The sequence below is a fragment of the Quercus lobata genome, chromosome 9, assembly GCF_001633185.2.
Source record: "Quercus lobata isolate SW786 chromosome 9, ValleyOak3.0 Primary Assembly, whole genome shotgun sequence".
NCBI classification, from domain to species: domain Eukaryota; kingdom Viridiplantae; phylum Streptophyta; class Magnoliopsida; order Fagales; family Fagaceae; genus Quercus; species Quercus lobata.
In genome coordinates this window covers 44,666,424-44,679,336 of record NC_044912.1, presented here as the reverse complement: position 1 = coordinate 44,679,336, position 12,913 = coordinate 44,666,424, and the positions used below count along the sequence as shown (strand labels likewise).

The 12,913-nt window shown below is 34.0% G+C and overlaps 1 protein-coding gene across 1 annotated transcript; it reads right to left on the bottom strand.

Annotated features, from left to right (window-relative positions):
• Window positions 1–11,018: 11,018 nt before the first annotated feature.
• LOC115961831 lies at window positions 11,019–12,084 on the bottom strand. Its single transcript, XM_031080744.1, has 3 exons — window positions 11,821–12,084; window positions 11,167–11,428; window positions 11,019–11,038 (listed from the first exon to the last, which is right to left on the bottom strand). Exons 1-3 carry the CDS (start codon window positions 12,082–12,084, stop codon window positions 11,019–11,021), a joined length of 546 nt encoding a protein of 181 aa, XP_030936604.1.
• Between the last annotated feature and the right edge of the window lie 829 nt (window positions 12,085–12,913).

Here is a 12,913-nt window from a genome sequence, read left to right as displayed (position 1 = left end):
CCTTCTCCAACACTTGTTTGTCATAATCTATGAAATCTTGTGGATAGAAATTCTTTACCAACAAACAAAGATCACTACTTCTAAAAGATTTTAATGCCTCTTGAGGTTCTAAAGCTGAGCTAAGCCTAAGTAACTCCATTGCATCTTCATTAAACTGATAATTTAGTTCTTGTAGTTGAGAATCTATTGTAGCATAAAAAATATTTACTAAATAATGATGCTCAATTGTAACGTTATCTTGTTGATTACGAGCTCGACCTCGCCTCGCAATATAACGAGCATTCATATCCAGGACATCAATGCAATGATTCTCACAAAATGATATCACAATGGTGAGTAAGCCATCCCACCCATCATCTCTAAATTTTTGAATAAATGCTTTAGTAGATGAAACTAAATGCATGACATTTAAAATGTCTTGAGATTGGCTTTGCAAAGCTTGACAAAGTTTATCAGTGATCTTCATAGTTTCCTTCTCAAATGCAAGATGAAGATAAATTCAAATGAAGTTAAACCCTCTTAAGTCGACTCTGCTTCTGCCCGATGTTCTCCATCAATTGCATCACCAATTATATTTTGTAAAACTTCAATAGTTGAAGTAAACATCCTTAATAAGCTAGAAACTAATCTAAGTCCATTTCCAGTCTCAAGCTCTTCAAGATCAATCAAATTAATGTGCTATTTCATTAACATTGGCAACTTTCAATTGCTTATTGCGCTTGCATGAAGCATTAACAATTTTGATCAGAAAAAACAATGTAAGAAAAAAAATTACTAATGGGAACAACTTGTTTTGATGCTTTTACTAATACCAATTGTAAGCGATGTGCAAAACAATGGATGTAGTAAGCATATGGACAATCATTCAAAATCAAAGCTTGTAATCCATTCCACATACCTCACATGTTGCTTGCTCCATCATATCCTTGCCCTCGAATATTTTGTATATCTAAGCAATGTTGAGATAACAAAGAATATACCCCCTTCTTTAGAGTCAAAGCCGCAGTGTCAACAACATGAATAAGCCCAAAAAAACGTTCTTTCACAAAGCCTTCAGCATCAACATATTTAAAAACCATAGCCATTTGCTCTTTCATGGACTCATCACGAGCTTCATCAACCATTATGCAAAACTTTGCATCACCAATTTCTTCTCGAATGGCCTTCTTCACTTTGACTCAGAAAACATGTAGAATTTCCTTTTGAATCCTAGGTGATGTGTAGGATGCATTTTTTGGGAGCTTTTTCTATTATTTCAACAACCTTCTCATTCCAAAAAGTCACAATACCCAATGATTCTAAAAAGTTCCCACGATTTAATGAACTAAAACTTTCATCTTGACCTCTAAAAGCTATAGCTTGAAAGACAAGATATCGGACAATAAAAACTGTGGCTTTCAGTTGCAACCGATTATTTGCAATTTGTTCAGTATTGAAATGATCAACTACCCTTTGTAAATGCTGCCATTGGTTTATCAAATCCTTACACATTTGCTCGGCAACTCTATGAACTGAGTTAGGATCTTTTCCTATATGACCTTGAAAATAACAATCTTTGCCCCCAACCTTTCTCCAATTTCTAAATCCACCAACAATGAATGTATTTTGTCCCACAGCCCCATTTGAATTATAAAAGACAAAGCATGGTAGACAATAAGCTGCATCTATCGTAGGAGAATATTCAAGCCATGTTGAATAATTTCCAAACCAAGAAGCTTGAAAGTTACGATTGTGCTTTCCACTTTTTTTTAATGTCTTTAGAGGAGGTTGGTGTGGACCTTTTATAATGTAACCCCATCGAATTTCATCACGTTGATTAACATGATATTCCAATATTTGTTTGCGTGTTTCGAGATCATAATCTAAAGAATCAAGGTAAATTCTTTGAAATTGTGTTTAAGAGATTGGAACATCGACATTTTCTGGAATTGGAACATTGACATTTTCCGGAATTAGAACATCAACATTTTCTAGGATTGGAACATCCACATTTTCTAGAATTGGAATAGTAATATTAGTTGTTGGCAATTCCACGTTGACTTCGGGAGAATTTGAAGTTGAACATTTTCTTTTGAAAAAATCAAGCATTATAGTTGATTTTTTCATGATCTACAAATAAAATAAAAATCATATAGGAATCACCATTATTTTCTTATATCTGTGTGACAATTTTCTATATTATATGATTTGTTTTTTTCTTTTTGTCTTTTGTTTGCCTTTATTTATGTCTTTGTGTTTGTTTGGTCTGCTTTTATTTATGTCTTTGTGTTGTCTCTCTCTGCCTTTATTTATGTCTTTGTGTATTTGTGTTGTCTCCATCTTTCTAATTCTGACCCACTAACCCAATGAATCCCACTACCGACATTGCTAACAAAAACTTTTCTTAACTTTACCTTTTTTTTTTCTTTTTTTCTTTTTTTCTTTTTTCTGTCACTTGTCTGTTGCCCAGCTCCACTTGTCCCTATTATGCCTAACTACCAGTCAACAAAGAAAAAACTATCTCTACAAACTCTACTCTCTCTCTCTCTCTCTCTCTTATCTATATAATGCAAGAGAGAGAGTCACAAACACAGAGTGATAGTCACAAAGCCAAAAAGCCCCAAAAAAAAACACAAATTCTCAGATCACAAGCATAGTTTCTCAGATTCTAAAAAACACAGATTCTCAGATGCTCAATAAAAACACAAACATGAACAAGGCATAAGCATAGTTTCTGTGAATCTCATATTCTCAGATCACAAGCACAGATTCTCAATTTCTGCGATAAGAGTAAATACCTGTGAGTGTGATGAGTCTCCGTTGGTGGCGACGACGGCGGCAAGTGGGTCTTGCGTGGTGGTGTGGGTTTCGCCGGCGTGGGTACAAGATGATTAGATGTAGATGGGTATCTGGTCTCGCAATCTTGCGTCACCGACACGACTCTCTATCTCTCTGTCTCTTTCCGTCACGTTTGCATGGGTCTCCGATCAAGATAGGTCTCTTTGTCTCTGAGTACTCTTTATCTCTCTGTCTTGCCTCTCTATCTCTCTATCTCACCTCTCACAATCTCACTTTCCTTCTTTTTTTTTTTCATTCGTTTTTTGCTTTCTCCATTTGGTTTTGGACTACTGAGACCTGAGAGCTGAGGTTTTTTTTTTTTTTTTTTTTAACATGGGTCATGGGCTCCTGGCCTGATGATGGGGCTAGGGGTTCATGATTTTTGGGAGGGGGCCTGAGCTAAAAACTAGGGGGGCCCGAGCTAAAAACTCAGGGGGGGCCCAAGCCCCCCCCTTCTTTTCTTTTTTTTTTTTTGGAAAATTTTACTTGCTAAAAATTATTTTTTTGGGCCTAGGGGGGCCCGGGCCCCTTAGCCTTCTATCTAGGTCCGTCCCTAGACTTGTCTCGGCGCATGTTTAGAGTCGCTTCTCACTCTTTGGAATAACTATTTAAGCCTCTGACGTAGTTGTGTACTTATTGGTTGGTGTTGAAGATTTTGGTGTAGTGTTAAAGGTTGTAGAAGATAAAGCTAAATATTGGTGTACCCCTACCTCACCAAGGGTGATTGTTCTGAGGTCCACAAAGAGAATAAGGTTAGTTTGAATAGGGCTAGCTTGGAATTTTCGGGGTGCTGGTAGAGCACCGACAATTAAAGCTTTGAAGGCTTTGGTGAGGGAGGAAAGTCCAGATATTATTTTTTACAGCAGAATCAAAAGCCAAAGCTAAAAGAATAAATATTAAGTATGGGTTTTCATGAGCATTATTATTGTATTGAATCTGTGGGTAAATTAGGAGGATTGGCCTTATTTTGGAAAGAAGGTGTAGAGCTTGAAATGATTTGTGGAGACAAAAATGTGGCGGTGTCTGTAATTTATTCTGAACCGCCTTCAGTTACTTGGATACATGCATGCTTCTTGCTATATATGGTCAGCCAAGCATCAATGGTAGGGCTAGTTTTTGGTGTTTAGTTGAAAATATGGTTGAATCTTTTGCTGGGCCTTAGATGGCCATTGGATATTTTAATAATTTAAAAAAGCAATTCAGGAAAGAGAGGTGGCAATTTTTTGAGGGAGGGATATACCACAAGTTTTAGGAACTTCATGAATGTTTCAGGAACGATTGATCTTGGATTCAGTGTAGCAAGCGAGGTTTACTTGGTCAAATAAGAGAGAAACCTTGCATGGCTAATATCAAAGAAAGATTAGACACAGCAGTTTTTACCCAGGATTATTGGCAATCTTTATTCCCTAAGGCAAGAGTCAAACATCTAGTAGCCTCCACCTCTGATCATAATCCGATTCTTCATGACACCCATGTGGAACAAATGTTGAGGGCCAAACCATTTAGGTTCGAAGCTATGTGGACGAGAGATGCCACAAGTTCAGAAGTAATTAATTGAGCAAGCTTGGCAAAGACATTTTGATGGGTCTCAAAGTTTCAAATAGCAAAGAAAAATACAGCAAGCCAGAGAGGAACTCAAGATATGGAATAAGACGCAGTTTGGTTTGGCTAGATCAAGAATCAAAGAGCTAGAAGAGAAAATTAAAGAGGTGCAAGATAGAGCTCCTACACAGCTAGACATGGCAAAACGGGTCAGAATTTTCTGACCCGACCCGACCCAACCTGAAAAATACCCGACCCGAACCCGATTTTTTGACCCGAAGCAAAACGGGTTGACCTGTGACTCGACCCGTGTTTTTTGTGGGTCAATCCGACCCGACCCGCGACCCAACCCGAGCCCGAACCATTTTTTTAAAACTTTTTTTTTTTTGGTAAAAAAAAATAGTGAAATTAAGACAATATTGGTTTAATTGTTTATTGTGAGTTTTAAGGAAACAATTGATACATTTACATAACTGCATACAAATTAATTGAAAATTAAATGGTTGAGCATTCTGTAATGAGTAAAGATTTTTAGATATCAAATAACAAAGTACATGCCAAGATAATCTGGTTACAGTAAAGTTAAAAACATATTTAAAATTGTAGATATGTGTGAGACACATTCACAAGTGTGAAAATAGTAAAGCCAAAGTATCAAATTAGCATAAATTATGAATGCTTAGATCTATTTTTTAACAATTTATGTTCAAAATAAACAACTTTTCAAAATAAATTATGATATTTCCTAGAGTGTGTGCTGCTTAACAATGATATGATCTTCATAAAAGAGACTAGGTATAAATAAGTAAGCAATTAAACTTTAATGTATATCTCAAATTGAAATAGAGTGTCAATCACAATTGATAATAGATTATAAAATTAATTTTTAAAATTGTAACTTTCTTATATGTTTTTATTTTTTATCAAATAAGTTATCCAATAAGTCATTTGTAATTTTTTTTTTTTGGAATGTTGATATTGTATAAAAATAAAACTTGTATATTTGTTTTACTTATCTTTGTGTTGTTTTGTTTTAGATAGCAATGTTAGGATTTGTATAATTTTAAAATTATTGAATAAATATTAATAAGTTTAATTGAGTTTATTCTTGATATAAGTAGTGAATTCAAAATAATGCATTTTACATCAAGTAATATGTTGCATAACTATCCAAATGGCAAATACATATTGTTTTCTTTATAAAAAAAATAAATTTCATGTGAAAAATACGAGTCAACCGGACCCGACCCGACCCGACCCGCAACCCGATTGACCCGAACCCGTTTTCAACCCGCTTAAAATGACCCGTTTTTGACCCGTGACCCGTGACCCAATTGACCCGACCCGACCCGTCTGTTTTGCCATGTCTATACACAGTAATGACAGCACGCATGAAAATCTAAAGCATGAGGCAGCCTTATGTTTAGAGCTTGATGAATGGTTGGAGCAGGAGGAAATCAAGCGGAAGCAAAAGTCTAGGAAGCTGTGGTTGAAGGAAGGAGATCGCAACTCTAAAATTTTTTCATCTTACTACTCTTGTTAGTGGACGGAGAGGACCTGGATTACAGAAATTAAGAAGGATAATGGAGATCGTATTTTCAACAGAGATGAGATTGGAGCTTATTTTATTAATAAATTTAATGAAGTATTTACCAATCCTCCCATATTCAAATGCCTACTGATTTAGATAATTTAATTGAGTCTTGTATTTCAAATGAAGACAATGAAATTAATTGGAGAAAGTCCTTGCGCTCCCTCAAGGCTCTTGGTCCTAATGGTATACCCGGTTTGTTCTATCATCACTATTGGGATATTGTTGGGAAGCAATTATTAGTGGTAGTTCAAACTTAAAGCTTTTTCAAAGAAAGATGGATGCTTTGAGAGATGTGTTGACACCCCATTCTGCAACCCACATTTAACCTCACATGGAGGGAGCAAAAGAGAAATTTCACCTTGAAAATAAACATCTTAATTGTGGCCACTAGATCCTTAATTTCATTTTATCAAAGTGATCTTGATGTTGTAATAATCAAATTGATTGGTTATAAGCCTTAATCGAATTATGAGATTGAAAGTTATCATCAAATCAAGTTAATGGCCGAGATGCACTATCACAAATTGAGTCTGACTATATGTGATCATGAACAATTTGATTCCAATTGGTAATAATTATAATCAATTTGAAATTAATGACATATCATAATTTGATTGGCTAAAATTACATCTTACGGTAAGGTTGCGCACACTTAATTAATTAGATAATCAAACATTAATTATACAATGAGTAATTTGTGTAATTATCTTTTTAATTAAAGTAAATTTGGGACTGATTAATTCTGAAATGGAAGTAATTGGAACCTATTAAAATTAATTGAGAACTAATTTGGGGCTATTAATGTTAATTATGCTGAAATTATTTTCCAACAAATGACCTTGGTTCACCATTTTGTTGATATCTCTCAAAGTATTTTGAATTTGTTAGTGAGATTAATTTAGCCAAAAACTAGACAACTAGGGCTTCAATTTAAGCACAAGAATAAGGCAATTCCAATTATAATTGAAAAAAGATATGTTTTTTCTGAGTTAGCTTTGAAAGCTATTACAGGAGCTACGGAAAACCGAGGTTTTAGACATTTTTGCTTGCTCATTACTCCCACCAACCTCCAAATTTAATGCATTAGCTTTCTCTAAATATTGAAATAGGGTTTAGGTTTATGATTCTCTTTAATCCTTTGTTAATCCTCATTAAATGCCCTTTCATTCATATTTTCTCCACCACTACTATATAAACATCTCCTCTCCTCCATTCCAAGACACAAAAAAATATCTTTTCTTCTCCTCTCTTAACTTCTAGTAAAGTAGAGTAGTCTTGTCATTTTTTGGTCTTCTTGAGACTCAAGGTATTGAGTGAGACTCACTCTTCCTCTCTTAGTTCTTCTTTTTTACTATACCCTTAAGGCCTATACCAAGAGCCTTCTTCTTCATCGTGTGGATCTTGCATGTAGGTATAATCTCTTTCCCTAACTTGTTATTTTATATTGTCATGATGAGATTAAGATTAAAGCATGCTAGTAATTATTTAAATTCCTTGAATATGTTTGAATGTTCTTAAATGTTCATATGCGTTCTTTACATGTTCTTAGTTGTTTATCCCATGTTCATGCATGACACTAGCTTTGATCTTAAATCCACATACAAAATATGAAAAACAAGTTAGTTTCATAATTCTCTCATATCCTCGAATCTAGGATATCACCAATTTAGTTTTTCAATCGAAATGCAATGTTTAATAAATGGAATTAGGGTTTATCACATACACACTTATTAAATTCAACATGCAAATTGATTGATAACATATTGGATGATATGATATGAATGTTGGTCACCATAGTCTAAAAAACTGGTTTCACTGGGTAAGGGAGGTGCCTAATACCTTCCCACCTTGTAACATAGCCTCCGAGTTTAGATCAAGGGTTGATAGATTAATACTTGTCCATGTAATTTTCAATTTCTAGATTGTAACTAGGAAACAAAAACATGTATTTTATCTTAGATTGTATCTAGGACTAAAGTCATGCAATTTTTTATGATCAATGTAAATTCATTTGCAAATCAATAAAATGAGGAATTTTTTTAATTTTGATTTTCTTATTTATTTCAATAATTAAGTAAGTGGCGACTCAATTGTAAAATTCTTAATTTAAAGGGAAAAATATAATCAACAGAACTTCCATTTTGAGAGGCAATATATAACACGCGATTCCATCCATTTTAAGAGCTACTTTGATCAAATTAGTAGCTCAGGCTATTCCCAATTATACAATGTCAATTTTTAAGCTTCAAAGTAAGCTGAATGAAAGATTGGACACAATAGTGTAGACTCCTAAGAGTGATTCAGTGATTCTAAACATTATCTCACTCCACTTGCTTGGACAGATCTTTGAAAGCCAAAGAATCAAGATGGTTTGGGTTTTAAGAAATTTGAAGACATCAACATTCCTCTATTAGCTAAATTTGGGTGGTGGGTATTGTCAGGCAAGAGTAGCATTTTTTTTTTTTTTTTTTTTTTTTTTTGAGATAGGCAAGAGTAGCTTGTGTGTGAAAGTTCTAAAAGCAAAGTACAAGCTCAGAGCAAACTAGTTAAATTCACCTAAAAGTTCTAATGCATCTTGGGCTTGGTGGAGTATTGAGAATGGGAATAAGATCCTAAAACAAGGAACTTGTAAACTAGTTGGGTCTGAGGAGTATATTTTGGTTTGGGAGGACCTGTGGCTCCCGGATCGATATGCCTGGTTTCTTGCCAATCCCAAAGGACCCAACTAGGAGTTCTTGTTTGATGGTGTCACAATTGTTAAACCAGTCAAAGGCTGGTTGGAATGATAGTTTAATCAGTGAATTGTCTGATGAAGCTTCAGTTGCAGCTATAAACAAAGTTTCCATGTGGGCTCATGATCAAAAGCGAAAAAATGGGCTTGGATTAAAACGAGCAATGGGCTCATGATCAAGCTTTTGTTCTTTTTTTGTTTGTTCTGTTTGTTTGTGTCCTGTTGCTGCTGTTGCTTTCATACAAGTTTGCTTTCATTAAATTAAAAAAAAAAAAAGCAACAAAAGATAAAGAAAATAGTCATAATTTCTTTTTTGCAAAGGCTAATTATCTTTGTATTACATTATTATATACACGCTTATAATGTGGCATGAGCGTTTTTTGGGATAATATTTTTGAGAAGGTTTGTTTAGATACAAGGATGGAGTTCAAAGTTTGAGTTAAAAGGGTAGAAGTATAAACAAATAATAATAATAATAAAAATCCAATTAAGCATTCATTTAGTTATAGCACTACGAGTCAATAACGTGAGCATGTGTGACAATTTTATTATGTAAAGTTGATGTGTGGCATTTTTATTTTATTATGCCATTGTTATTGTTTTTATCTTTGTTTCTTATCTCTTTGTCTTTGTCTTTGATAATCTTTGATAAAAAAATAAATTCTAAACTAAAAGACAAAATTCAACCAGCTATATCCAACAACACACCCCACTCACCAAGGACCAAGCCATGCGTCATTTCCCTGCATCCACTGCTACATATCAGCATTTCAAATAAATAACGCACTACTCATACTACTCATTAACCTATCAAATACTAGCACTAATTTTACCAATTATTTTTCTTGAATCACTAACTAGTCTAACTTTACTTCTTCTTTTTTTATGAAAAAGACAAAAAAATTTAATCAGTAAATTAGTAAAGTTTACTAAATGATGATGTATATTAGGGCCTAGGGTGAGGCGTGGGATGGCAGTGTTGGCGTTGCGTCGTCAGCTACTAGTCGTGGCAAGGCATCGTTGCTGAATGTTTTTTTTTTTTTGGTTGTAAAATTAAAGTAAGTAGTGTCTACAATGTAAATCCTTTATTTTAGAGGTACATATATGTAGACATCAAAATTTTATGATGTATTTACAACCATTCAATTGATTGTGGTTAAATATTTGTGATCAAATTAATTTTCAATTGACAATATATATCAATAGAGGACAATCGGCAAATTAAATCAAACCACATATCAAGTATTTGAGTTATCATGACTCACATAAAAATGACACGTCTCACAAGTCATGTAAAGCCATGTGGCAACATCAAATGAAAAAAAATCATGTGGCAACGTCACTCATATGGGTTCTTATTAAATGCAAACCAAACTTAAAGCCAAATTTGTAGTTAACTCTCAATAAATGCTGAGATAAAATTTCATCAAATACTATTGAGTTACCTATAAATAAAGGCTTTTTATATGAAAAAATGGACAGAAACTTAGAGAGGAAACCCTCCTGACATTCTACCAAAATAAAGAGTCATCTCTAAGTTCAAAAGACACTTTTACTCTCTCAAAATCAAAATTCATTCCTACTTCAAATTAAAGTAGAGATTTTCCTTCAAGTTTCTTTGTTCTAGTTTGAGATTAAGCCAAAAGTCCTCGACATCAAATCAAATACATTCAATCACACATCCAACTTGGAGACATCAAAGCATGATTCAAGATCAAGCTTCATAGTCCAACAAATGTTGTACACCTCCTCCCTTCATCTCTCATTTTCGCACATATCTGCCTAATATCTTCTTCAATACATTTTAACCTATTAATCACCACACTTAAAAACAATTAAAAAGTATCTCTCCTTTTCAATAAGGAATTAAATATTTCCCTAACTCTTTATCTTTTATATTATCTCCTATATCTTTACATTTATATTATTATATTTATTCATTTTAATTACGAAATATTAAAATGCTACAACATAAATTATATAATTTCAAAAAGCAACAAATTAAACACTTTAATTACCTATATTAAACCAAAAAAATCTTGGATGAGGTCAAGTCAAAAAATTATCCATCTATCATTGTTGAGAGATACAATACAGATTTCACGACATTCTCTCGTCATGCACAGTAGTTAAGTCACAAAGTAGCTAGGCCTAGGCCATCTTCAATATGGTGCTGGTATATTAATTTCAGATCCTTACACTGATATTACATTAAATTGCTCTGATATTTCAGAGAAGCTAGAATGAAGCAGAACCAGCTACCAATACTTGTAAAACATAGTCTAAGTAGTTGATTTTAGTTTTAACCATGGAAGATCATCTTTCAACTCCTCTTCATAGCTCTAGCACCACAACTGTAAAATTAAAAATTTAAAAAAAAAATTTTTTAAAAAGGTTAGTTTAACAGGGAAACGTAGCATTTTCTTTTTCTTTTTTTTCTTGAAAAATAAAACACAATCGAATAAAGGGAAATGGGTCTTACATTCAGAGTCTGTGGTTATCCAATTTCCTTTCCTAGGAGTGTTGTGATCCTTGTCTTGAATAGGAGTTGAAATTGATGATGTAATGTTGATCGTTTGGTCATTAATTTTATATGAGGCAGGCATAGACATTGCTGAGTATGCAGAGGAAGTGGTGCAACAACTTTCCACATCCCACCTGAAACTGATCTTAGGAGAATCGTTGCTCAGTTGATCATCATCTGGTACTGCTTTTAAGCTTCCACGATTCCGGAATTGTAGAACCTGAAGATATATAATCTTTTTCTTTTAGTCTATTTTTCAAAAACAAAAACCTATGCTATTTCAGTGCAAAGATGTGCATTAGGAAATGACATATATTTGACACATATGCACCAATTAATTAAGTTTTCAATTAAAGCTATCTTAGGTTATGAATCTACCTAAAGTTAGTGTAAATGAATGTAAAATTAAGTTGTTACTAAATTTCCATCTATGTCACAGATAAATATTATGGAAAGTTTGATATTTATAGCTATTGGATGTGGTGATTACATATACTAGTGTGCAGATTTCAGGAAGAATAATATATATATTAAACATGCAACATGCATATCAATGCCTAATGATGAAAGAAACTTTAAGAAAATTTTGAATCATATGGTTAAATAATGTACCTTTCGACCAATAAACTTTCCTCCCTTCTCTGATTTTGCAGCCGCAGCCCATCTCAATAGCTCCTTCATTCTTGACATAGTTTTGCTTTTATCCCCTTTAAGCCTATCTTTGTGATCCGACGAGCCACTTTGACTTTGGTCATTTGTGTTAGTCGAGGTTGACAATGTGGCCTCAGTAATTGGTAAAACTTTATTTCCTGCGTGAGTAGCAGAATCCACCTTGTGACTGATTCCAAGTCCTCGAGTAATATCTTCTTTCTTCATTTTCATTGATTGGATCCAACGATGTCTTCTATTACAACTTCCAAGTCTTTTAAAATTGAGGGTACTATAGAAGCAAGACTTTGCAATATTTCTCCTGCATAAAATTGTAAATGGCTTGAAATTTACATATCTTGTATCAATTAGCTACCTTGAATTTTCTTCAATCTTCGACCAACCCCACAATGCTTAAACAAAATTATTTCTTTTGATTCAGCCTTTTGATCTGAAGAAAAAGAGAGTAAAATTAGTCCCTTAAAATGTACATTAATATTAATTTCCAAAAAAGCAGCTGAACCTTTGGCTTACCACTAATAGTATCTTTTTTTGTTGGAAGGACTAGAAGTATTCACCCCCAGGGTTCAGATGGAGAATCTGCTACAATTCACCAAGAGGGACATTAGCTTTGGTGTGGATGCTACACATTTGACTATGTGGTCAAGAAGTACAAAAAGTTTACCTGCATGTCTATGTTTAATACTTGGAACTTCCTTCATATATAGTGTAGTGTATATGTTTGTGTGTGTGTGTGCAAGCCCAAGAGTGAGAAAGATGGATGAGTTTCTTGGTCAAATGGACAGCACTAAGAGATCTATCTGTGCTGTCTACTTGCTAGAGATTCCTGTCTAGTCTATGAGCCTTTTGGGAGATGAAGACAAGGGAAATTGTACTGAATCTAAGGAAGATGGTTAGACAACCGGGCAGTGAGTGGGTGAGGGTTGGCTTGTGATTCTGTATAACATGGGTTTAGTATTGTATATAAGATGATCATGTGGTGGGTACTAAGCAAATTTTTATTTTATTAAGAGCCAAGATGTGCTTAGCACTGTTG